The following is a 25,922-nucleotide window of genomic DNA, read 5'->3' as shown; positions in this document are numbered from 1 at the left end:
TTTCATGTGTGGTTTTTATCTCCGCTCTCCATGGCCAAGACAATTTCACATTTTACTTTTCCTATTAATGTCAATTTAAATGTTCAAACACTTTAGTTGTTTCGGGGAACCGCCCAGGGGAATTCCCTGCCGTTGTCTGGCTGAGATATTGTTTGCACAAAAGCACTTAAAGACTGCATTACTCCTCTCAGATAATCGCTCGAAAAATAGTTGAATACCACAGTCCCTTTCCGCCGGAGTCCAGTTCCGTAGTCATTTGTGGCAATTTGCGTGCGCATTGTTAATTTGATTTTAGTTTACGATAAGCGAAAAACACCTCGACAGCTCCTGGGGCCTCAGTTTGCTCTCCCTCAATTCGTCCTGCCATTTGGACTGGGCGTGGCTGGGCGCATAATTGAACGATAAATTAAATGAAGGCGATGGCACGACCGAAACCAAATGCACTCAAACGTAAAAAACACGTTGCCATTTCGGGTTCCCGGGCAATTGAACTGTAAACGCGAACCCTTCCGTCTTGGCCAAAAGCACCTGCCAATTTCGAAATTTCTAGTGATGCAGTGGTCAACTAAGCTGTTGGCTGTTGGCAAGAGGAGCATGCCAAGGTAACAAAATATTTAAATGTTCTTCTACACCCCAGATACGCTTGGTTACGAATTGCATATATTAAAACTAAAGCTCTTGAGTTTTATTTAAATTGATTTATCTTTAAAAACGATATGAAGCAAAAAATAATATGGTAAAACATAACTGATAACTAATTAGGAAATTGTGATAAGTTTGGCTGCTGAGGATATTAAAACGTATTATGTCGGTTTATACTCCTCTTTGTTTTAATGCAAACCAGACAGTTTAAAAACTATATTCGAAAATATACATATTAATACCATATTTATCAGCTTTTATATTAATTAAAAAAATCTATATTATTATAACAAATTTTCTGTTCTGTACATATTTTTTAAGGATAATCTTTTAGTTGCTATTATCAATTTTCAGAAGGCAAAACAAATGCTGTGGAGGTGCTACCTATGTATTTGACTTATTTAAACAATTTGAACTTGTGATTCCTTGTAAATTAAAGTCACTTCCGCGGAGGAGTCGGGGTTTTGAATTACCAGACCCCTGTTTTATGGGCCTGTTCGAACTTTGATGTTTTTGTCGGCTTCGGGGTTCACGGTCTGGCGGTAATTTTCTTAAAAAGGAGAGTGGGGAGCGCATAGAAGGGCCGGTCCACAGAAAGGCAGCAAGCTGAGAGCTGGCCCTCACAAAAGGGCTCCAAATTGAATGTGAAGTACCGACGGCAAGCAGACGAGAAGCCGCCCGCAGTAAGGGTCGTTCCGGTGGAGAAGCGGAGTAGGTAGACCACCCAGAACAGCGATCACGCGCTCTGAAAATATTTCCCCAGATATGGAGATATGGAGAACTTCAGCCGGAGGTCGCCCTACAGCCAGATCGGGATTGGAGCAGCCGTTGGCTTCCTCTCCGGATTCGCGGTCCTGAAGGCCCGCAAGATTGTGGCCTTGACCGCGGGTGGGGCCATCCTGGGGACGCTGCTGGCCCTGGAGGCGGGGATCGTGCAGCTGGACCTGCTCAGGATTGGATCCCTGACGGAGCATGTTCGGTATCGGTGGCCGCACCGAATGGAAGCCAGGCTCCGCCGGGCCGAGGAACTCGGGGTGATGGCCAAAAAGGCGATTGTGACCAGCGGTCGAGTGGGCGTGGCGTTCCTGGCAGGCTTTCTGCTCGGCTTTGGCTTTGCTTAGCGAGCTCAAATTCGAACAGAAAGCCTGCACCTTTAATGCTCGGCGGCAACTATTCTGCCCCAGCCATCGGATGCCGGCGAGCAGGGAAAGTTTCCATAACAAAAGCCTTGAAAATTTCATAGAAATGCTCTTAACAAATAGCCGAGCCGGCTCTCACCGCACACACACACACACACGCACACGCACACGCACACTCGGAACACATTTAAAGTTTGTGCTCCCCATAAAAAGCGTCCCACAAAAACTTCAAACTTGTAACAACATTTTCATGCGCTTTTAAGCATTTCAATTTCCACCCCGCGCAGGGAAAATTTATGCATAAGCAAAGTTTTTCATAACCACGGCGATGTTTCGACAACGTGGCCGCCTCAAAGTGGGCGTGGTGTCGCATTTCATATGCATTGCGCGGCCTGGGGAGCATGTGATTAGCCAATAGGAGTCATTTGCAGAAAAAGAAATGCCAAATTGTTTATTGCATTAGCCTCAACAGGGGGAGAAACGAGAACGTCACGTTTAAACAACTATTTGACATGTGGCCGATATATTTTTGCCTTTTTCCGGTACACCCACATCCACATCCGCCCGAGGAGAAACAGTAACGACTGCGAAAAACAAATATGCCGCACTGGCCAGGATCTTCTCGAACAACGAAAATCAATTTAAATCGAAACCGAAATCGAACGCCCACTACGCATCACGTGCGACTACGGAACACATGTCGTTCGAGCAATGAAATTTGCATTTGGAAAAGCCAAAAACTGTTTTCTTCTCGGCCAGCCAGAACCCAATTTAAAGTGCGGCCAATGCGACTAGTTAAATGTGACACTTTAATTATTCAAGCCCGATCGCCCGATAATAGATAATCCCCGCCCAGGAAGGTACAGTCTGTAGTGGTCGGCAGAATTAATTGAAAGTGTGCGGGTGGGAGTGCCGAGAGATAAATGGAGTTGAAAGTTTGGCTTGTGATTAGCATGGGAATCAGCGGAGCTGTGAAAAAGCGGAAGTCGCAACGAACGAGTGATTGCGATGGGGACTGCGGGCGTTGGGGGATTCAATTAATTAAAGGTGATAATTGGGTGGCTAATTGGCAAAAAGATTTTCACTTCAATTAAACAAAACGAATTGCAAACAGACCAACGGCAGTTGTCGAGTATTCCACGTCTGCTTTTAACAGCCATTATGAAAATCGTTCTCCTCTCCGTGCAAATATTATTTATCGATAAAACTCATAGAAACGAGTCGATTCACTTGCAGCGTTGATTTTAAATACATGTGTTTAATTCGATTTTAGCAAAATGTGTGCTTGTGTACAATATATAATAGTTTAGCCAATTGGTGTGTTTTTAAAGAATCAAACAAAGGCCTCTTTCTTGTTGCAAGCTCTGTAAAGCATATAAATGAGTATTAATTCATGGGGCTCCGAAAAACATTTACTTAACCATAACCACATTATGTGTAAGCTCTGATAATTCCGCATTTAAGCTCGAACATACAAAACACAAAATCAAATTTCAATAGTCCAAACACAAATGGCCTGTAATTGTTTGCCGTCAAAGCGACCATTGCGAACCGAAGCGAAACCAAAGCCGGAGAGTCTGAGCCAAATGTATTTAATTGTGCCATATGTCTAGCAATTTGACCAAACTGAATTTGCACAAAACCGCAAATAGCTAAATTGGAAAAGGCCGGAGGGGTGGTGGTAATATTAAATTTGAAATTAAATTCATTTCCCAGCCACTGTTGGCGCAAAAACCGGTGTTCTCGTAAGTGTGGGATTGCATTGGGCGGACCATTTAGGTTCACATATCCACAGATCTGCCTGCCAATAACTCGATTAAAACTTAAACAGTTCAAAGTTTGCAATGCGAGAAAGAGCGTCCGGAGTCCTCCGGTGGAAACTCCGACTTCAAAGCCCCTGCACCGGCTTCTCATTAAATTTTCATGCTTGCCTGCAGTCCAAGGTAAAATACGAGCAGCGGCACTGCAGTTTCAATCGCCTCGCACAATGCTGCTCCACGATTTCCCTTGCACTGTTTTCCTTCTTTCCGACTCTCAGCCTCTTCATTTGCTGCAGCCGCCTTTGTTGTAGACATGAAAGCGGAAAAACGCGCCGAAGTGGGAGGGGCAGGGAGGCATTCTATCTTCGGGGCTGACCTGTGTCGAGCCGAGGTGAAAAGCGGAGAAAAATTATAGTGGAAACGCCCGGGCTAAAACACCAAACGAGGCCAGACAAGGCTGAATATTATAACAGCGAATTGATACTTGCAGCCTTCTCTCTTCTCCGCTCTTCCGAGGCATCAAATAACTGAGTTTTCCGCTTATCAAATTACCGACATTTTCCCAACGAAACTCAAACTAATTTCACAAGACAGAAAAACCGCTCTGAGGTCAAGCATCAGCAATTAAAGTTTTCCTGTGCAATCGAGCCAACCGCATTTTGTGCACGCACGACATTTGCAAAGCAGCCACGGCTCACCTCGCAATTAAAACCGGAAGAAATCACAGCTCGTGAAAATTGATTGTTAAGATCGAGCTGGCTGGCTGGCTAAGCCACAGCAAGCAATCGGGTGGGAAAACTAAACTGGGCAAAACAGTTTCTATGGCAGCGGGCCATAAATGTTATTGTGAATCGCCCGTTGGCTGTGCGTTTGGGCGAACGAATTTAATTATGTTTCTAAAACCATAGGCAGCGCAAATGTTTTCCGATTTCCTATTTTGGCCACTAGTGAAGGCCTTTAAAGGCCTTTAAACCCACTTGCCACGCAAACCGAGTGGCGGATGTAATTTCCAGCTCAAGTTGAACGGGCCAAGTCCAAGTCGAAAGGACCTTCAATAAACTCGGAAAGCAAGGCAGGGATTGGAAGGGATTGACTGCTATCCGACTCCCAGATCGACGCGGCTGTCTGGCCGGCGTTACGTGCAAATAGCCACGTGAAATTATTTCCGGAATCGGTAACCAATATAACTCCGTCGGAGTTTCCCGGCGGACTCGCCCGAAGTTCGCCGCCAGCTTGTCTTCAAAGTCAAACAGCAAAGTTGAGCTGATTAAAGCCTCCTTAAAGTTTCGACGCGCGGGAATTCGCGTTCTCCAATCGCTGCAAACTAGCTCAAGCGGCGTTCATTTCCAGTGCAGCCGGCTCAAACTGTCGCCATAAATGTTAATTAAATTAAAGCGCTAATAGGCGTGAAATATGATAACACACAGTTACGGAAACATGCAGACACCAGGCGCTCCCCGGAGAAGGCTTCCCCGGCGGGTGGCTGGTTGCAGGTGCGAGGTGGCAAGTGGCATGCGGCAAGTCGGGGAAAAGGAAGCAGGTCCTGTGGCAGCTGCCGCAAAGGCGCAAAGCCTCCTGCCGCCTCCGCCGCCCGGGGGCGTGGCAATTGCCAAAGTTGCCGCTCACTTGATTTCCAGAATAATACTCGCAATAATTAAAATGAAAATTAGAAGCGGCCGAAGGCAGTCGAAGCATCTGCCAAGGCGAAGGCAAACAGACAGATGGAGAGATATAGATAGAAGGGGGTCGAATGGGGCACGGGGCATCGGGGTTTCGGGGGCCCAGTCACCACTTGGCTGCCTCCTTGGGCTCGAAAAATGTGCCTTTTGGTGGCGCCTAATTAAAAGGGATAAGTGCCGGGGCAGGTGTGAATCTGCAGAGGAGTGGCAGAGTGGGCGGGCGGGCGTAATTACTAATTGCTGTGATTATAAAGGTCGGATGCGCAGGCAGCAGTCGGGTGGATAGCTCCGCAGCTCGCAGCCAGAACGATAGCCCACCAGCTTTGTCGTTCCATAAAAATATTTTTTGAGTACCAACGAAGATTGTAGGTCTTTCAGTTTTTAATGCAGAATGAAAGTAAGTCAGAAGGTTCCTTGGTATATTTATGCAAGACATTACTTTACATGTTAAATAATTTGTTTTTCATATAACTAATTAACAATAAAATGCTATTACTTTTCCGTAACTCTCTCCTTTTCTTAAAAGCTCCCTCGAACCCCCTTCCAATATTTAAGCGATATAGTTTCGCTTTCAGATGCGGTATTTACTTCCCACAGCCAAGGTTTCGATCGGTTGCTCGAGGGCTTGCCAACTCCGACCCGACGGCCTCAATCACTATCCGCAAATAGACCCGTAAGCCCGGGGACTTACCATGGTAGTAAGCTAACCATCAAAGCTGCCCGTGCCCCCTGACCCCCCGCCATTAGCTGGTTAAGTGCTATTGACAGTCGGAACCGCAGGACAGGTGGCAAAGGGTGGGAGGGCCAAAGCCGCTTGCCTTGAAGGACGTTTCACGCCCATTTCTCCAGGGCTCTCTAATTTGAGTGTCGCTGTCAAGGTTCACGCGTGCTTTGTCACAGATTTGTTGTCGGCCGAACCGCCGCCATTAAGATGATGAAATGCCCCCGAAGGTCACCAGGCAACAGGCGCCCGCCGTTCACTTGTTGCCTATTAACCAATATTAATATTTCACTGTGCGGCCTTGTCCTTTGTGCGTAACTTGTTTTTGAGCGAGTTCGGACCTCCCACAGGGGATTTTCCCTTCGGCCTGGATCTGGGCCCGCTTGATAATGCTTAATTTGCTGTTTAATTATGCGTAGAGCATTCTTTGTGGGCGGCCCAATGTCCCTTCTAATTACAGCTGTTTGTTATCTGGCAGGGAACACTTTTCTGGGCTGTTTAAAGCGGCTTAGCAGAAGGCATCCTTCTCAGGTTCACACGTTATTTGCCACTTCTTTCCCGTTTCACACACACACTGCAGAATGACAATTTGCCACAGGCAACAACTTAATTTGGGCCACATTCCACTCTCCTCCAGTTGGCAGGGGGATACAAATGGACGGGCTGCGTGTAAGCGAAACTGCCCTGACATCCAAACACGTTCGAAGAACATAAACAGCTTGGTCCCATTTGTATTTCCCTTCTGCCTCTCATTTTCTCTGCTGAATTTAGTGAGCTGGCCTCATAAATTTTAAATATACTTGGCCGGAACGTGGTCCATTTTCAAGTGCCACGACTACGAGATACCTTGTCCTGTTCCAAATCAGGCTGCGCACCTGAATTGGGAACTCTCGTTCCCCCTACCAACAAACACGAAATCCAAGAATTAAAAGGAACGGAGATGGGCATTTTTTGGTTGTCTAGCTAATCAATTTGTTCCTCATAGTGCAGTCAGAAAATACCCCTTTACTTTTAGGATAATCGATTTAAAAGTGTTTAAGAGTAGTAAATGTAAATACTACTACCGAACAAATATTCGATTAATATATGTATTATGGTGGTATTTGAGGAAATTCAAATCATGTTTCAACTGCTACCTCATTTTAAGCACTCAACAAGGCCAAAAGGATTGCATAGGTCTTATGCGAAAATAAATCGTTAAAAATATACGTTGCTTGTTAATCGTTTCAATACTGATCCGGTTTGTTGAGTCCTCAATAAAGTAAGATATGTTGAGTCTATACAAAAATAAATGTATTTTCGCCTTATGTACCTTGATTTTTTCCTAGCTTCCAAGGGATTTTTTTATATCAATGTGATTCTTAATAAGTGCCGAACCACGTTTAAACGTTTTCAAATTCAATTTGAAACTAATGTGTAAGCCTTTTGGTTGCGTAAGAGGGTCCATACTTTATTCTCTTTTTAAATCGTTTTTAATATACAACAAGGAGTGTAGTCGCTTTGGCTGTGATTCGTAGCAAGCTCAATTCCTTTACTAATTATTTTCAGAGCACTTAAGTTTCTAGGTTATTTGCTTTGTAATTTGACAACTTCCATATTCTATAGATTGTCTGGCAATATGTTACGAGTCTGTTTATTTTCCATTAAACTCGCTACTGAAAATGCCGCATCATTTGCACAATGCGGCCGCAGAAGTTATTTAGTCAGACATAAATCTCGGCAGTCTATAGAAAATATTCTGCGCGCATAATAGGGATGTTCCGAGCCGGCGCTTAAAAGCCGTTTAATAAGTCTGGCCACAAAACACCCATGACAAATGTACACAACTGCATTGTACACAACCGAAAGAAGTAAGGAGCAGAGGAGCTAGTGGAAGTATCCGATGGAGTTGGTCTGGATGTTGCAGGTCGATTGCGGCCGCTGCACTGGCCATAAATTTTATTGGCCGCCCATTGAAACGTTGACATGGCACAGATATTTTGTCGCATAATTTTTGATAAAGTGCTGCAGCCGTCCCTAGAAGAATATAAATAAACAGGAGTTGCAAAACAAGATATGTTAATAAAATGCATACAGGAATATAGAGATTTTAATCGCATTTCCAGATTCATGCCCTCGCCAACTACTTTTATTGGGATCCTTCTAACCCAGTGGTACCAAACTTGTTTTGTCTACTGCCCACTTTGAGAATAAATATTTTTTTAGCGCCCCCCTTTTTTCACCTATTTAAAAACCACTATAGTAGTACACTTATTTGATTTTTAACATTTTCCTTATCACTAAGCCTCGCAAAACTTCCAATCCCCCAGTATGCACTTTTAAAGGAAATCTATGTGCAATCGTTTAATTGAGAGGCTTATCTCCGGCTCAGGACTCCATTATAATATAGTATTTTAACTTTCGCCACAAGTCCATTGAGCGCATTAACCTTTCCATGTCTGCATGCTCAATGGAGTCGAGCCACAAGTTTATTTGCCCATTCAGCTCAATCACAGATCAAATAGCTGGAAAAAAGTGCTGCAGTGCAAATACCTGGCAAACAATTTGAACTGCTCTCAACCTTTAAACTGCAAACAACGAGGGGCAGATTGCCATCCAAGGAGGGAAGTGTTTTGGGCGAGGGGCAGAGTCAGACAATTGCCCCGAGGAGACGGCAGGCAGCATAAATTGCTCCGACACGAAAGAAGTTGGATTGCCGGGCACGGGATAAGCAGCCTTCTCAACTTGGCTCTGCTCAACTGTTCAACTGCTCAACTGCTCCTGCGTCCCTTTGTTTTTCCTGCAAACAATTTGGCGAATCCGGGCCAGAGATTGAACAAAAGAATTGCATATGTAAAACTTTGCAAGCACTTCCCTTAGAAGGACTACCTGCGGCATCGCAGTGATTTCTTTGGCTAGAAGACAGCTCATATATGGCAACATGCACAAAAACCAAAGTATACTAACTTAAACACTCGATTTTAAAATTGAACTTATATAACAGATCCTGTGGCTATGGAATAGTCAATTGAAATTTTTATATTCTGCAAAAGAAAAAGAGGAAATAAAAAAGTTTTGAAAATTAGATGATAACCTCATTGTTTTTTTTTATAGCATAACCATAATTTTTTAAATATAAAATATTTTAACTAGCTTTAATTTAAAAATACAATTTTGAAAAAATTGGACACTATATCATATAACTGCCACTGCACTATGGTCCAAAAGTCGGATTTTTTTGGCATAAAGTCGAAATTTTTATGTTAATGTTTTGTATTTTTGGTTTTAAATTCTTAAAGTTAATACATCATACTTCTAAAAACTTAAATAATAAATCTTTAAAAGCTTCACTGAAGCTTTGTATGAGCTTTCAAAATCATGCAATCGATCAGCTGTTTAGAATTAGGTAATTGGCGGCAAATTCTTTTGTTTACGTTTGTGGGTGCAATTAAAAATTATCTGTCTAAACAAAATCAGGTTAATAATGGAAATTGAAGATCAAGGTGTGTAGTATTCACTGTATATTGTACATTTATGTTTAGTTTTACTATTTGAGCTGTGTTTAATGTCCAATTTATGTGTATTTTTGTAGAAAATTAACATGCGACCCCTGTGTTTCGTGGTTAAAAAAACGACCCCATGTCTGCCGACAAAAACTAACAACGTCAGTTTGTTCACATAAATGTCCTTTTTCAACGCTAATTAACACATTTTCCCCGTTCGTCCCCCTTTTCTTACAAATCCACAATATTCAGGGACGTTCGAGTTTATCCATAGCGATCTTTTCGAAATTTGGCGCAGCAACAATCGCAAACTACCAATTGTGTCTGATTGGATTTACGAAAAACTGAGCAAATACCACATAGAATATAGGAAAAGATTAGATATAAATAAAAAATAAGTCATTTTGAATGCTTTATAAAAGAAAAACCCTTTTAAATAAGCTCCACGTTATATTAGTAGCAATTTCCTGTAATCACTATATAAACTCTGAAAAGTTTCGAATTTTTTGTAAGAAAACGTTTGACTTATATATGCATAAATACCCGTGGTACCCAATGTCACCAACGATTCACAAGGATTAGTCCACGGTTTTCAAATAAATAATTCAACGTTGGTTCCACTAGGGTGCTTAGGCGAAAATGCTTCAGAGGCACGGAATAAAATCTACAAAAAAGACAGACTCTCACACGCAAGGAAAAATAGTCGAATCAATACTATGACTGACCTTTTCCACAGGGCGATAGATTCTTCGGATCCTTTACTATCTAGCATTTGCTTAAAGGAAAGAGAAAGGAAAAACATAAAAAACCTCTTCCTAAAGAAGTATTAAGTCTTCTGGAGTTGCCGTCTGCCGAAAACAAAAACCCAAATGAAAAAGAATTGGATGTGCAATCTGATTCTGATTCTGATGAGGACCTAAACGAAGGATGCCCTATAGAACTAGAAGAAGAAGAAGAAGACTATGTTTAAAACAAAAACCAATTTATTTATTAAAATTTATTACACATACATAAATGTAAGTAACTGAATCTGAATCTTAATTTTTAAAAATAATACTAGGAATTATTTAGTATGGGAGGCAAAAGAAGGCGTGGTCGCACAGACTCAAAATTTATTTTGCTTACTCTTCTTAAAAAGAAAAAATAGTGTGCAAAATTTGAGGTCTGTAAGTCAATTTTCAGAGTTTATGCCAAAAAAATCGACTTTTGGACCATAGTGGCACTGGATCGAATATTCTGTAACGAAATAATGGAAATAAAATATAACATCGTTGATTTTATACCCTTGCAGAGCAAAAGGGTATTATAATTTCAGTCAGAAGTGTGCAACGAAGTGAAGGAGACACCTCAGAAGTATATATATTCTTAATCAGCATCACCATCTGTATCCGTCTGTCCGTCTGTCCGTCTGTCCGTCTGTTCGACTGTCCGTTTCTCTTCAAACTAGTCTCTCAGTTTTTAAGCTATCTTGCTCAAACTTTCCCAAAGGAAAAAAGGGAATGAAATAAAAAATTTTCACGCTGTTGTTTTTGATCAGATCGACTTGATTTCTTCCAGATAGCGTTTTCTAACTTCTATTGAATTTCTGATTAAATTGTATCAAAATCGGATAACTCTAGCATATAGCTGCCATAGAAATTGAAAAACACAAATGTATATAAATATTGAAAAAAAAATTATAAAGTCGTTGTTTTAAATCCCACGAGCATGAATTTTAAAATACACAGCTTTTTAATAACCCTTGAATCGAGAAACAAATTTCATTTTAATCCGATAACGTTATCATATAGCTGCCATAGAAAAGGTCAAAAAATCTATATAGAAATATCGGAAATAAAATTATAATATCATTGTTTTTCATTAGACAAGCACCATTTTAGGAAAACAGAGTTTTCTAACGACTCGTAAATTACGAATTAAATTTAATCAAAATCGGACAACTATATCATATAGCTGTCATATGAACAATAGTCGAAAATATGGAAAATGAATAGAAAAAAAGTCATAGCTTCGATTTTGTTAAGTCTTTATGCATTTTGCTTGACATGTGGTTACTTTTCCTATTTTTAGTAAAGAATTAAAATATAAAAAATAAAAATTTTATAAAATCAAACGCATTTAGCATGTGTTTTCTAAAGCTCATATGGTTCTAAAAAATACCAATTAAATGTTGTAGAAATAAGATGATCATTACAACTAGCTGGCATAGGGAAAAACGAGTTCAGCGCCTATTTATCATGAACATACAAATAACCATAAGTTTTTGGTTTGTTTTGGTTCAAAAGAATTTGTAAACAAATCTCAAGGCTGATTTGACGTAACTGGACCTCAAGAAACCAACCGAACCAAAGTCACGCCCGTCAATTCAACAGTTTCGAAGCCGCAAGCTCACATAAATATTTTCGCTCAGCTCAGCATAAAATATCAAAAGCTTTCTAGAAACTGCAAAACCAAAGTTCTGAAAGCTCAGTTCCCTGGGGCTCTTTAAAAAGTGATCTTCAACTTCAGTTCAGTGAGAATCGGATTGTTACGGATCGAGGTGGCTTAGTTTTTTTTTATTTTGTACAAAGTGATGTTCTTAAAAAAATACAGAAAATTGTTTACTTTATGTGTAAAAAGGATACAGTCAAATATTTAAAAAACAACAAAAAAAAATTGTTGTTGAACACAGTAAAGACTAAAAAAAGTGAATTCTCTTTGGCAAGCCAAAAACAAATCATTTTATATTTTATACATATAATACGTAAAACTTATAGTGCGTAATATCCTGTTTAAAATTAAATTTATCATAAATAGCTAGCGAGCAGACCGCAAGTAAGTATGCAAGATGAGCCTTGTTAAAAAATTAATTATCAAAACGCATAGAAAAGATCGAAAAATATAGGTATATATAAATAATGAAAAAAATTATAATGTCGTTTTTTTGTTATTCCACGAGCATGATTCGAGAAAATCAGAAATCATCAATCGAGAAAAAAATTTCGTAAAAATCAGAAAATTATGTCATATAACATAGTTGCCATAGGAAAGATTGAATCTAAATAGAATTAACGGAAAAAAATGAAAACATCTTTTGTTTTTCATCAGAAACTCAAAATTTTTTAGATATATACGTACATAGTTTTCTAATGAATCTATGACAATTGAATTTCGAATTAAATTTCATCAAATCGGATTATTATATCATATAGCTGTCATATGAACAATAGTCGTAAATTTGGAAAATAATAAAATCGTCATAGCTTCGATATTGTTCAGCCTTAATGTATTTTGTTGACATATTTGACATATGTCGGCTTGCCGAATCTAGCTTCCTTTCTTGTTGTAAATTAAAATGTTGTTAGTGTGTTAATGCTTTAGTCGCTTTAAGGGTTCTAGTTCTTACCGTTTATTAACTGTCGAACATCAATCAATATGTTTATACCCTCATAGCATAAGAGAATAAAAAACGTACTAGGAAAAATATTATTAAAACAACTGTCAAAATGATTGACAGAGAGCATAGACATTCACAGACGGATACCTGCATAAATTACAAAATAAATAACATAAATTTCAGCTATTTACGTAGTTGTCGTTGCCTGGCACAACCAATACCTCCGAAGTTTATGCAGCGTTAGTCCGACAAGGTGTCGTCTTGACAGCCAGAAATTACAAACAGCTTGGTTTCAGCTCCTCTTCCCAGAATGCTACGGCGTTGCACGTCAGTAAACTTGTTGTTCACCTTTTCAATATGCTATACTTTATATACGTACAACTTAATATTTATTTCGCAAAAGTAGGTAAGCTTTCAAACAAAACAAAAGTTCCTAGATACTTAAAACCTAAATTACAATGGAGTGTTTTTTTTTTTTTTGGGGAAAAAACTTGGAATTAAAGTAAGTCGCTCAAGAAATTTCCATAATTTTTTAAAAATATAAGTCTTCTAGGCTTTTATTAAAGTTATTAAAGATTAAAAAAAAAAAAAAAAACTATTTAAATTGGAAAAGACTGAAATAATATGTTTTTTTTTTTTTTAAATATATTTTGAATTGAAGAAACATATTCGATTTCTGTATTGAAATCGGGCTGAAAATGGAAAAATAGTTGAGAAAATGTGACTCTCAGAATTTAATGTTTTTTTTTTTTTGGTTCATATAGCGATGAGCTTGCGAATTATTATTTGTTACTCTCGAACAAAGTGAAAAAGAGAGACATCAAATTTTGGCATTTCTACATCGTTATAATCGCTGTGTTTATAATTTTATACATACATATATACAAGCTGTTAGCTAGATTTGAATCTTACACTTTTATTTTTATTGTAAACTGCTTTTTAATGCTTAGAAATATTTGATGTAATAGTTGTTCATATTTTTTGTTGCTAGAAGTGCTTATATATATTACAATATATTTTTTTTCTTCTGGTTAAACAAAATTAACATGTCGCTTTGTTAATCATTTTCATTGACAGCAATGAGTTTGCTTAAAAGCTATTTCACGTATTCGTTTCTACACGAAATTTGACTAAAAACAGCTCACCGTGAGTGAAATAGTGGGGCACAGCTCTAATTTATTTGTTTGCTTATATTAAACATATTTTGACATGTAAGCAGAAAATGTGGGTTGTTCATAGATATTTAGAAATCTTTTAGTGTGTTAAATTATTATTTGTCCGCGAATGAGCTTTGGGTTGATTTCGCAAATCGGTCTTACTGTATTACGAAGTTAGGAAAAGGCCTTTAAGAATAACTAATAATCAAAAAAATGGGTTCAATTCAAATCTAAAAAAATGTTCTTGGAAATGATTTTACGCGTAACTAAGTAGGCGCAATTTCTGAAGTTTCATTTTACCCTTGCAGAGCAAAAGGGTATTATAATTTTAGTCAGAAGTTTGCAACGCAGTCAAGGAGATACCTCAGAACCCATAAAGTATAGGGGAGAGTGGGGATAGGTGTACCACTTTTTTTGTTGAACATTACTATGTCTGAACAATTCGACGTTAGGGTCTGCTGTTTATAGGAATTTAAAACAGCATTCATTCCTTTGCATTTAAAGAATTTTGTGAAAATAATATGTCACGTTTTTTTAACTTTATGAGCATTTTAAATTTTTGTCTCAAATGGTTCCCCACAACCCCCACAAACATAGTTGAACCACCTTTCAGGCTAATGGAATATTTTGAAATGCGTGAAATATACGGGAAAATAACATAATTTGCGTCTATTTAAGTTATTAAAAAATTTTCTAGAGTTCAATGCCACAGGTGGAGCACAATAAATTTTTCCCAAGAAAACGTCAGGTCGCATATAGCTGCGAAAGGCGAACAAAAACTTTGATTAGTGATAGAAATGACAGCAATTTGACGCGTACGTGTGATGTTGAGATACCGACTGGATAAACAACACATATGAAGATGGTGTACAAAATCCTGATAGAAGGTGAAATATTACTAGTGGTTCACCTATCCCCACTCTCCCCTATATATTTCTGATCAGCATTATGATCTGAATCCAAATTCGTCTGAACGTCTGTCCGTCTGTCCGTTTCTACGCAAACTCGTCTCTCAGGAACTTTCCCAAAAGTTGTGTAGTTGTTGCACGCAGTATATAAGTCGGAATATAAAGTTTCCTAACGACTCTTGAATAACGAATTAAACTTCATCAAAATCAGACGACTATATCATATAGCTGCCATATAAACAATAGTCGAAAATATGAAAAAGAATAGAAAAAACGTTATAGCTTTGATGCTGTTTAGCCTTTATGTATTTTGTTCGACTGCAAGGGTATATAAACTTCGGCTTGCCAAAGCTAGCTTCCCTTCTTGTTTTTGATTTGCTGCAAGACAAAAACCCTCTTTACTGACAAATGCGATGCCTAATGTAAATAACTTTAAGCTTCTATTATAAGCCACAAATGTGCGGTGAGCCTCCAGCTTGCCTCGTTTCATGTTTTTTAAAAAGCAAACTAGGGGAAGCTTAAATTAATTTGTGTGACAATATAGTAATCATACGCAGCGGGGATTACATTTGTCAGTGATCAGTGCAAAGGTATTTTCGCTGCATGCCACTCTCGTGCAATTAAGCGATGCCACTCGGCATTCCATTCCGCCAACTGTTGCCACGTGCCGCAAACAATAAATGTATCAAGCCCAAACAACGTGTAAATTACGCATATTAATTGAACGCTGCATGCTTTGCGGCTCTGTTTGTAATTTCATGATGATAAACAAACACGAAAAATGAGAAATTGTTTGTGCAACACCAGCACAAGGCTCGAAAATATATTTATTTTATTTAACCGTATTTAATTAGTTGCCACCAGAGGAGAAATGACCGACAGCGTTGACACAGTCGATTATGTTAATAAAGTCAAGATGGGCGGACCTCCAAGGGGGCGGGGATTCCGCGGGGGCCTGGTGGTAAGTAAAGGCGACTTGACGAGCCGCAACTCCACTTGCATTTAATTGTTCATTGATGTTTATCGTGGCGTGTAAATTTGCAAGCTCATTGGCTGGTCAGAACCCCCTCGCCGCCCCCTCTGGTCCCTTTGTATCCGCAAGCCCCTTTCATCTTTCACCTGTCAAGCGGCTTTACGACACTGATATGAATGGCATTCCCCCTTCGCCCCTTCCATTCAACGCGCTCGTTTGTATGCACTTCATTGGTTTAAGTGCATTTATTTAATTGCAGAACATTTGCGCTGGGTTTAATTCGCATTAATGGGACATGACATTTTAATTGGATTAATTGCGTTTATTAAGTGCACTGGCTCCTCTCAGCTGGGCGAAAGTGAAGAACTGATTAAGTTGCTCCTTTCAACCGGTCAGCAGCAATCATACGCGACCAAAGGCAAAAGGACATCGAATCGGTTGGCTCCAGAATAAGATATTGACTTTTAATTAAGGATTTTATAACATGAAGGTTAAAATTAAATGTAAAGTAAAAGCAGAGGCATTTATTTATGGCAAAAAAAGGTGGCAGAGGCAACAAAGCAGGTCGAAGGCTTGTAGATCACAATAAATTATATTGACTTGGGAACCGATAATGCAGAATACAAAAAACGAAAGTGTAAAAAATAATAGCAAATACAATGCAGTTAATGGAAAAATGAAAAATCCTTTTTTTCGAATTTCGAAATAATAAAAAATAAATATTTTTTGTTCTTAACATTTTAATATTTAATGTTTATTGAAAGATTGCACTTTTCTTGACAAGATCCCTTGTGTAGGAGCAGAGCAAAAATATTAATATAATTTAACAACTTTATATCATAGCCCTTAAAAGCCATTTTATAAATACTGAGTGAATTATATTAAAGTAAATGTAGTTTGCCCAAAAGTTTAGACGTTCTGTTAATTCGCATAGGTACAAGTTGCCCATTTTATTCCCCTGCTGGACCTAATTCAAATGAATGTTTCGGCCGCTTTTCGCTCTCAACAAAAGCACTCCAAAGGCCGTTTAGTTCATAAAATATAAATAAGCATAAATCACGCACACAAGCAAACAGGAACATGATTAACAAGGTCATTTAACGGCACTTGTTTTTCCACACGCCCAATATCTGTGGCCCGTGGCAAGTAGGCTTGTTCGAGCCCCGAACATTGGGCCGTCCAAAAGGCTTACCCACAGGCACCGAGCGGTTTTCCATACGGAAAATTCGATTAGTGGGCTAGGCATTGGACCCGCCCACCACCCCCCAAAGCAGGAAAAGCATGAGGGCATCGGAGAAGGCAGAAAGAGGTTTTCCGAATGCGTATTTCTTGATATATATTACTCTGGGGAGACATTTGATAATAACTTGCGGCCTGTGTGGACTATAATCAGCATAAGTTAGACAACTTTTAGTGTGTTGTTGTTTGCACTAGCAGTTAACAGATGTGAACAGCAATTGATGTATGTGGAGACGGCTGGAAAAACCTTTGCAGATTGCCGCCGGCAATGGAAAAGTCATCTATTTGGGAAGGCGCAGACAGGCAGCACATATTTTTCGGCTGACACAGCAAACATTAATCATTCGCATAGGAGGGATTTGTTTTGTTTTTTCGCAGGGCAAACAAGTCAATTCCGGGATGTATCTTTCGGGGGAGCCAGAACAAGAGGAGCCTGTAGCCAGCTTGGGGTTAACCAACTTAACCCAGAATAAGTTTGCCAACGATGAAAAGACTCTTTGAAAAGTTCAAAAGTTCATGTTACCTACACGACGAAAACCGAACGTGGGGCGTTCAAAAATCGGTTTACGCCAACAGAAGTAAATTTTGCAAGCCATGTCTGTGCTTTTATTCAGAATTCTTTTCCTATTTTTCTGACGGGTGTTTTCCGCATTGACAAGGATTCCCAGTCTCCAGATTTCGCTCAAAAGGGCTTTCTTAAGGCGCATAAAAATGCCAGAACCTCACCACTTTGTTAGGCGATGAGCAAAGATTGCTTGCCACCCGCAGCGAAGGTGGCGGGGTAAATAAAAAATTATGTTGCATGCCACATGGCGTATAATGTCTTGGCATATGCAGCAAATAATTTAATTTGGAACACAACGGGTAACAACTGTGGGGAAACAACGAAGATTTTATGCGCTTTCTAGAATTGTCTTGTTTTGTTTCTCATGGATTGAAATAATTTACATTTTTAGAATCTATTTATTTTTTACAATGTAAAAGCTTCTGCTCACATATGATTGACTCCAATCAATATCCAATTCAATTTGGCAACATCTTTGAAATCCCATTTTCACTTACTTTTGTATTATCTGTGACAAATAATTTATAACGCCATCAAAATAAATTTGTTTTACATACAGTAATGTACACTTCTCCTAGTTTCCAGATCCATGACCTAGCTAATAATGCTGTGGGCTTTTGGAAGGAAAATAACGCAATTTATGGGCTGGGCAAACAGTCAACACTTCGCCACTTCCCACCTGATCTGTATCTGGCTGGCTGAAAACCAGATTAGAACGCCCTGAGACGCCCTTCCCCGAACCAAAAATTTAATATATCAAGAAACATATAAAATTTATTAAGAGCACCGTGTGTCGGCATAAAAATTTGATGCAACTTTATTGCCACGAGCCTACGAGCAGGCAGCAGAGCTTAAAACGTGGCCTGCGTGAGGAGGCTTTCGAGGGGGTTGAAGGGGGACGGGGAGCTGGCTGTTAGCTGAGCAAATAAACAGCGTTTTGCCATTTTTCATTTCAGGCGCCACACACTAAGGTAAATAGGAAAGTGAAAGCGGTTAAAACAAACAAAATCAAACACGGGATAAGCGCCTGCAAATACGAGTGTGCAAATGCGTGTGTTTGCACTAGTCGGATGGAGAGTGTGTGAATGTTTGTATGTGTGTGTGTGTGTGGGTGGGTGTGCATCCATGTGTGGCAGGTCGACGTCGTCCTGATGCACTTGTTGCAGCCGAGCCGCAAACGCGGGGCGAAAAAACGATTCCAGCAAATAAAATCCCCGGGCAGAAAGGGACGGGCGAAGGATATACTCTGTTGCCTATCTCTCGAGCCCTCCATGCAGCAAATAAATTAACAAATTAAAAGCGTAGCAAATTGGCCAAGGGTTTGGGGCAGACGGAGAATTAGAGTGCCGCATGTTGAAGTCGACTGCTGGCGCTGCCTTAAGTTGATTTTAATTAAATTAGAGCCAATGCAACACATGTCAGCGGGGTCATGGGATGGGAGTCGTCGAGCCCTGGCGATTTTAGTTTCGAGTTTGGCTCGTCCTTTTAAGCGGTTTATGAAAGTATTAGAGACAGGAGTCCTATGAAATGATTGCATATGGTGCAATGATTGATCATTATTTTTTTGAAAAAATTGCTAATCAAAAATATCATGATGCAGTTAAAAAGATATTATCAAGCTATTATTAATTGACAGGAATGTTTCAATAGAGTTCTAACATATCAATGATTTGAAAATTCATTGTTCTAGTTAACAGATGAATCCTTTTTATACCATTTCAATGGGGACTACAGTTTCAGTTAGAAGGTTGCAACGCAAGGACGAAACATCTCCAATATTTAACAGTCAACGTATTATTGATCAGCATCACCTCAACTAGTGTTAATTCAGACATTTCAGTATTTCTGTCTGCCTTTTCTGCCTTTTCTTCAAATTTCTCTCCGAAATTGTCAAATGTCAAATGCCGGTATGTCGTATTGGCCAAGATCGAACGATTTTGGCAACAAAAAATTGTAATGTTCTTTGCTTCCAGTCTTGGTAATGTATTCTTTAATTGTCTCGAGTAAAAACTACTTATACTGTAAACTAGGGAAAGTAATGGAAATATCGCCCTTAGTGATTGTTTGTCACGAATGATTTTAACTTTAGATATATAAATGTTTTGCGAAATATGGGATTTAAATTAAGTTTTAAAAGATCAGACTATATTATAGAACAAGAAAGAAGGTTAGTTTTGGCGAGCCGAACTCTTTTTCGGGCAAAACTTGTGTTCGACTGTGAAGAGACGATTGGGATTACATGAACGTGTGCCAGCAATTTGTTTGAATATGTGAATGCGAATCCAGCAGATGTGAAAAATTTAAACTTTTTTAAATTTTTAATAACAATAAAATGTCTAGTTTTATTTTTTAGTCAGAAGTTTGCAACGCAGTGAAGGAGACATCTCAGACCCCAAAAAGTATATATAGTCATGAATGCCTAAAAATGAGCATAATTGAGGAAATGGGAGTTATTTTCGTCTTAGGGCTTTTATTTATATATTGACTTTGCATAGCAGCGGGGTGTGAATAATTAATTCAATTACCGCAACTTTGCAAGGCGGTAGAATGCAACCCCTATGCAAATTCTGCTGTTTAAAAGTGAAAGAATGCTGATAGAACTAGTCCCTGAAAGCGAACCGTCTTTTTTCGATTGGACGCAAAGTGCCGGGCAAATTTGACTTTAGTTGACTCCACTTGCGCCTCATCAACGCCTCGTCGGGGCATCGATGCCATGCGGCGCCTCCCCAGCCAATCCGACTGCGATCCATTTTGTCAACGCCACGGGCATCCGTATCTGGGCGACACGGCCTTAAAATTGCGGCCCCAAAATGGACAACACCAACAATCAATGGGGTCCGGATCGACTGCCGCCGGGAAATTGCAATGTTTGTCCCGAGGATCTGCGACTGTTCGCCCCTCAGACCCCTGTCTTCCTGGTGTCCTGGTGTCCTGGAGTCCTGATGTCCTGACGTCCTGGCTGACTGACTGCCTGCCATCCTGGCTGACTGGATGCCTGACTGCCTGGCTGCCTGGCTGCTCGGCTGCTCGGGTGTTCGCGTCCACATCCGGCTGATGTGCAAATCAAATAACAAATGATTGTCTCTGCCAAACTGGGCGACTCGTGACTGTGATTAAGGCCGGGCGAGTGGAAGCGAGCCCCACTCTGGACTTCACGGACTTGTCCATCTGCCAAATGAATATTCTACACTTCCCTCCCCTCCCGCACCCGCATATTTTTCTATGTGCAATCACAACAGATTGTCTTTTGCCTTTTGTCAAGTTAAATTGAATCAAGCTTAGCGACATATGCTTTTTGTGAAACAGCAGATGGAAAGAAAACTTGATTCATATAAGTCCTCGCAGTCCCAGGTTGCCAGGTGTGGTCGATAAATTAGATTTTTCTTGTAATTAATTGTACTTAATTTTAATCAAGATCCCAAAATCTCTCGAATGAATACTTTTCAAAAACAAAGGTGTCTGAATGCTTATATCTATCTATCTATCTATATATATAAAAGCAAGTTGTGTTAGTTACACCACTTATAACTTAAGAACGGCTGAACAGATTTGGCTGAAAATTGGTAGGAAGGTAGCTTAGAGCCCGGAATAGGACTTAGGGTACTTTTTATTCCGTTCGACATACCAAAAATCGCATATAAACTGAGTTATTACCTCATCACACTGACAAGCACACACTACCATAGCATTTTAACTCAATTTTTTTGAAGTGAATTGAAGTTATTTGTGATTTTGGTGAATTGAATTGAAGTGAAGTTTTTCGTGCTTTTTGTGAATTGAAGTGAAGGGAAGTTTAATAAATAATGCCGCGACCAAGACGATCGAATCTTTCCCGACAAAGCCGTAATGCAAGAAGACTACGAAATACTGCAAATGGAAGGTCTGAAGAAGAACAAAACAATGAACGTGAACAGAACCGCGTTAGTATGGGTCGACGTCGTGCTTCTCAATCAGCAGAGCAAAGAGAGGCAATCCGTAATACGGCTCGGTTGACAATGCAGAATCGTCGAGCTTACAACAGAGGTCAAGAAATAGATCATTTGCGACGCAGAAGAAATTTATCAAGTGCTGATTTGAATCGAGCAGCGTTTCAATACGATTGCATCACTGATTACAGCTTGCATCCTAGCGTTTGCATTGGGCAAATGGACGTTGTTTGCGAGTATTGCGGTGCACTGAAGTTTTCCGGAGAAACGCCTGGATTATGCTGCTTTAATGGTAAAGTTAAATTGCCATTGTTGACTCCGCCACCTGAGCCATTGTATTCGTTGCTTTGTGGTGAAACACAAGAATCACGCCACTTTCTTGCAAATACCCGAAAATACAATGGTTGTTTCCAAATGACGTCATTTGGGGCAGATATTATCGAAGAACGAGGATTTAATCCGACTTTTAAGGTTTTTTTTGGTATTACATAGAATTTAGTTAAAGAATAACTTACTTTATCTTAGATACAAGGGCAGATTCACCATCGAATTGGATCATTACTTCCTTTCGAAGATACACAAAAAAATTTAAAAATATACACGTATTTCATGGGCAACATGGAAGAATGCGATCAATGAAGGGATGAAACGAGCAATTCTTCAAGACTTGCAGTGTCTGCTTCATGAACATCAGGTTGTTTAAGAGTGCTTTAGAGCGCATGCCAAATGATGACTATAAAGTTGTCATAAAAGCAGATAAACGACCATCTGGAACACACAAAAGGACATTTAATGCTCCAACAATAGACGAAGTCGCCATCCTGATTGTGAACAATTTGATGAATGAGGAGATACATTATCGGGTTTTACTCTTGATCGAAGATAAGTGTTACCTCATGTGCGGTAATATATTAATCAGGTTAGAATGCCAGCGCCAAATCGTGAAATGAATGAGGCATTTAATCGAGAATTAGAACGGGAACGTGAATATGATCACCAGGAATTAAATTTATTAGTTCAAACGAATGTACCCCTGTTGAATTCCCAACAGAAGAAAGTTTATGATACTTTAATGAAGGCAATCGATGAAGAAAATGGTGGTTTATATTTCCTAGATGCCCCTGGTGGTACTGACAAGACATTCCTCATGTCATTAGCTTTAGCAACTGTTCGGGCGAGATCCAACATAGCTGTTGCAGTTGCTTCTTCGGGAATAGCAGCCATATTGTTAGAAAGATGCCAAACGGCTCATTCAGCATTAAAATTACCGTTAAATCTTCAAATTATTGAGGAACCAACGTGTAATATTGCAAAACACTCGGAAATGGCCAAAGTTTTAATGGTATCGAAATAAAATTTTTCCTTTTCATATATAAAACAAAAAAAAATTTTCTTTATCTTTTAAACACCAAACGAAGTTTTACCTAAAACTATCGCCATCTGGTGGCGGAACGGAGTTCGCTGGGTTTACTAGTAGCTTATAAATTCAAATTCAAAGACAAAAAAGTCTTAAAAAATACAACAGAAGCAGAACCTTCATAAGGGATACAATATGCCATACAAAGGCTTTGTGTTTTTTGAATAAGCAATTATTGCGTTTTTCAATAAGATTTGATTTCAATAAGAGATTCAGACTACCAAATAATGTAAACTTACTAGAACCCTTTTTTACTTATCTAGATCCAGATTAATATATTAATAAGGTATACAGTTCGTTTCATTTGTATAGGACACCTAACAACTTTTATAGTTGATCGCTCGAAGCGAAGACAAAAATCATCGAAAGCTAAAATTTTTTTTTCTTATATCTATCCTAAATACTGGCGAAGAGTACCGAAGAATGCGAACTTTTGAGGCTCATATTAAAGTAGGGCTCAGTCATGTAGAGTCCAGTAAAATCAATTTAATGCGAATGTGAAATTTATTGGCCGCGATGTTAGTATATTATCAAATGTCTAACGCCATACATCTATGGGAAAGGTATTTTATAAATAGAATATTATTAAAGACTGTTTGTAGGCATGTGCAATAGTTGGCGAAGCGAAGGAAAGCGGTAATTTTGTTAAATTTGTGTTAAAAAACGTATTATTTTGACCGAAGATAAAAGTCGTTCTTAAAGAGGGAACTGCCTTCAAGTCTATGTTTTGCCAATGCCAAATCAAATTGATACGCCATTTTAAAATAAGAAATAACGAAAGGATGAAATAAATTAATGCAAGGTCGCTAATTCGCAAAAATGATATTTGAAAAATTTACAAAGTTCGTTTTTTGTATGCCGCTGCTGGCAGAGGCAAGGCTTTTGTGTTGAATGTGTTGTTGATTGGAGTCCGCGAAGCCCACTCTATATTTATACCACTCCCTGAAATTGATAATTGTGTAAATAGAAACACCATGCCACCTGTTATCTAAATAATTTAAGAATCAAGATGTGAAAGATGTTCGTGGTTATGACTGTTGGGTGGGAGATATACTTTTTGTATTTCTTCAAGGAGCAAGGAGAGATAAAATAAAATTTCATTTAAAGTCATCCTATTTTTTAACCTTCTAGTACCGAAACAATCGGATTTTCTAATGACTATGACATTATTTCATACAAATTAAATGGTACCAAATAAAAGTTATGTATATCTATTACACTGTGCGACAAAATTTAACAAAATCTTTGTTTAAGTTAGTTTTTTGATTGTTTTCGGTTAAGGTGCATAAGTTATGCACAAAAATATTTATGCCACCTAGGATTTCTTTTTTTATGATAAATTTTATGAAATTATTATTATGAAAATATTTAACACAAAATATTATTTTTTTTTACTTCCAATAAACTATTATTTTTTTTTTAAAGTGGAATTTTTTTCTGATTTTTTTGGCTATTTCAGAGGTATCCTCGCGTAACAAGTTCCATACGTAGTCGCCCAGAGTATAGAGCTGGGAGGAAAAATTTTTAAAGCATTGTTATAAAATCCTAACGGTATATTTGCTTAATACATTTTAATTAATAGATATTGAACTTGCATTAACGCTTATAACGGTGAAAAAATATTTTCCCAATATGTGAGTATAAGGCTGTGAAATATGCAAAAACACGCGTTTTTGGGACATTTGAGTGTGCGTAGAAGCTGATTGGCTATTGATATTAACAAATCCACAAACTTGTATTCTTATTTTGATTAGTAGAAGTGAAAAATAAGAAAAAATCAACTTAAACATTTTTTTGTCGCACAGTGTTATATGTCAAAAAGTTTTAGCAGAACGAGGACATGCATTTTTTTATCAAAATATATATTCATATATTTTTTCTTTTTTTTTTAAAGGAACGAAACGCAAAATTCTGGAGATTTTCCCAGGAATTGGACCGACTGTAAGTCTTTTTTCTTTTCTTTATTTGCAACCACTTTTATTTCAGCAACATGTCTCTATGAAATAAATGCAAAAGTTGATTCATTATGTATTCATTATATTGTTAAGAAAATAGTTAGTTTAAATGAAAATCTAATTTAATGATTTTTCATATTAAAAGACTTGTAGACTCCATAACAAAGAAATTCAAAATGAGTTATGGTACTTCGCTTCTGTTTTACTTCCTCTTGAAAAACTGAGGTGATTTTATTTCATTCTAATCTCGGTGAATTCATTCTCTCTTTACTCTTTCATAAAATTAGTTACAAAAAGCTATACTGAAATTATTATCTATGGGTATTTACGGCTGTATCTCCTTTGTTCCTTTGAGTTGGTTTTGGATCCTGTATCTTTCCGCGCAAATAAATTACCCTGCGAGTAATATGACAACACGTATGCGTCCGGCCAATGATAATAAATTTGGTTGCTCCAGACATCAGTCTCCAAACACTACGTATGAATTCTCCAATCTTTTTCGTAGTGAAAGTCCCATTTGGCGTTATCGGGATCCCAATGCTGATGGCTTAGAGGTTTAATTATATTGACCCGAGTGAAATATATCTACGTATACTGTGTCGTACACATGCTGACCGTACTATTTACGGAACCATTATGAATTAATTTTTTTTAATGATAGTGTCAGCCCCATTAGGTTATGATTATTTGCTCATTTTCTTTGCACTTGATTGTTACCTTTGTGAAGGTACCAATGATACTGTTGACTTAAAGTCAGTTACCTTAATATCACGTTGTTTCTGCTCCGACATCTCCTGGATTTTCTTATTTAAATTAACATTTTCGTGAAGTTGAATTGGCGATGATGTTGACTCATAGATATTATGCTCTTTTGTTGTAACTTATCAAAGTAAAGGAACCAGGTTATACACGCAGTCTTTCTTTTCAGACATTTTTAGGATTTTTAGCTAAATGACTCATTAACGTGCTTAATGTTATGACTG

At 38.6% G+C, this 25,922-nt stretch overlaps 2 protein-coding genes across 4 annotated transcripts in view; both read left to right on the top strand.

Moving 5' to 3' along the window:
* Window positions 1–1,229: 1,229 nt before the first annotated feature.
* On the top strand, window positions 1,230–2,847 carry LOC108093392. Its single transcript, XM_017193412.2, has 2 exons — window positions 1,230–1,353; window positions 1,406–2,847. Exon 2 carries the CDS (start codon window positions 1,416–1,418, stop codon window positions 1,761–1,763), a length of 348 nt encoding a protein of 115 aa, XP_017048901.1. The 5' UTR covers window positions 1,230–1,353; window positions 1,406–1,415; the 3' UTR covers window positions 1,764–2,847.
* A 9,121-nt stretch (window positions 2,848–11,968) lies between these two features.
* Window positions 11,969–25,922, top strand: part of LOC108093448 (cyclin-dependent kinase-like 1) — a 50,396-nt gene continuing 36,442 nt past the window's right edge. For all 3 annotated transcript variants that reach the window (XM_017193515.2, XM_017193514.2, XM_017193516.2), the window contains exons 1-2: window positions 11,969–12,237; window positions 24,879–24,925. The gene's annotated coding sequence lies outside the window, so the exon portion shown is untranslated. The remainder of the gene's footprint in view (window positions 12,238–24,878; window positions 24,926–25,922) is intronic.

Source organism: Drosophila ficusphila, unplaced genomic scaffold (genome assembly GCF_018152265.1).
Source record: "Drosophila ficusphila isolate 14025-0441.05 unplaced genomic scaffold, ASM1815226v1 contig_636, whole genome shotgun sequence".
NCBI classification, from domain to species: Eukaryota; Metazoa; Arthropoda; class Insecta; order Diptera; family Drosophilidae; genus Drosophila; species Drosophila ficusphila.
Note: the sequence above shows the minus strand (reverse complement) of the source record. Positions and strands in the feature narration are given on the sequence as shown.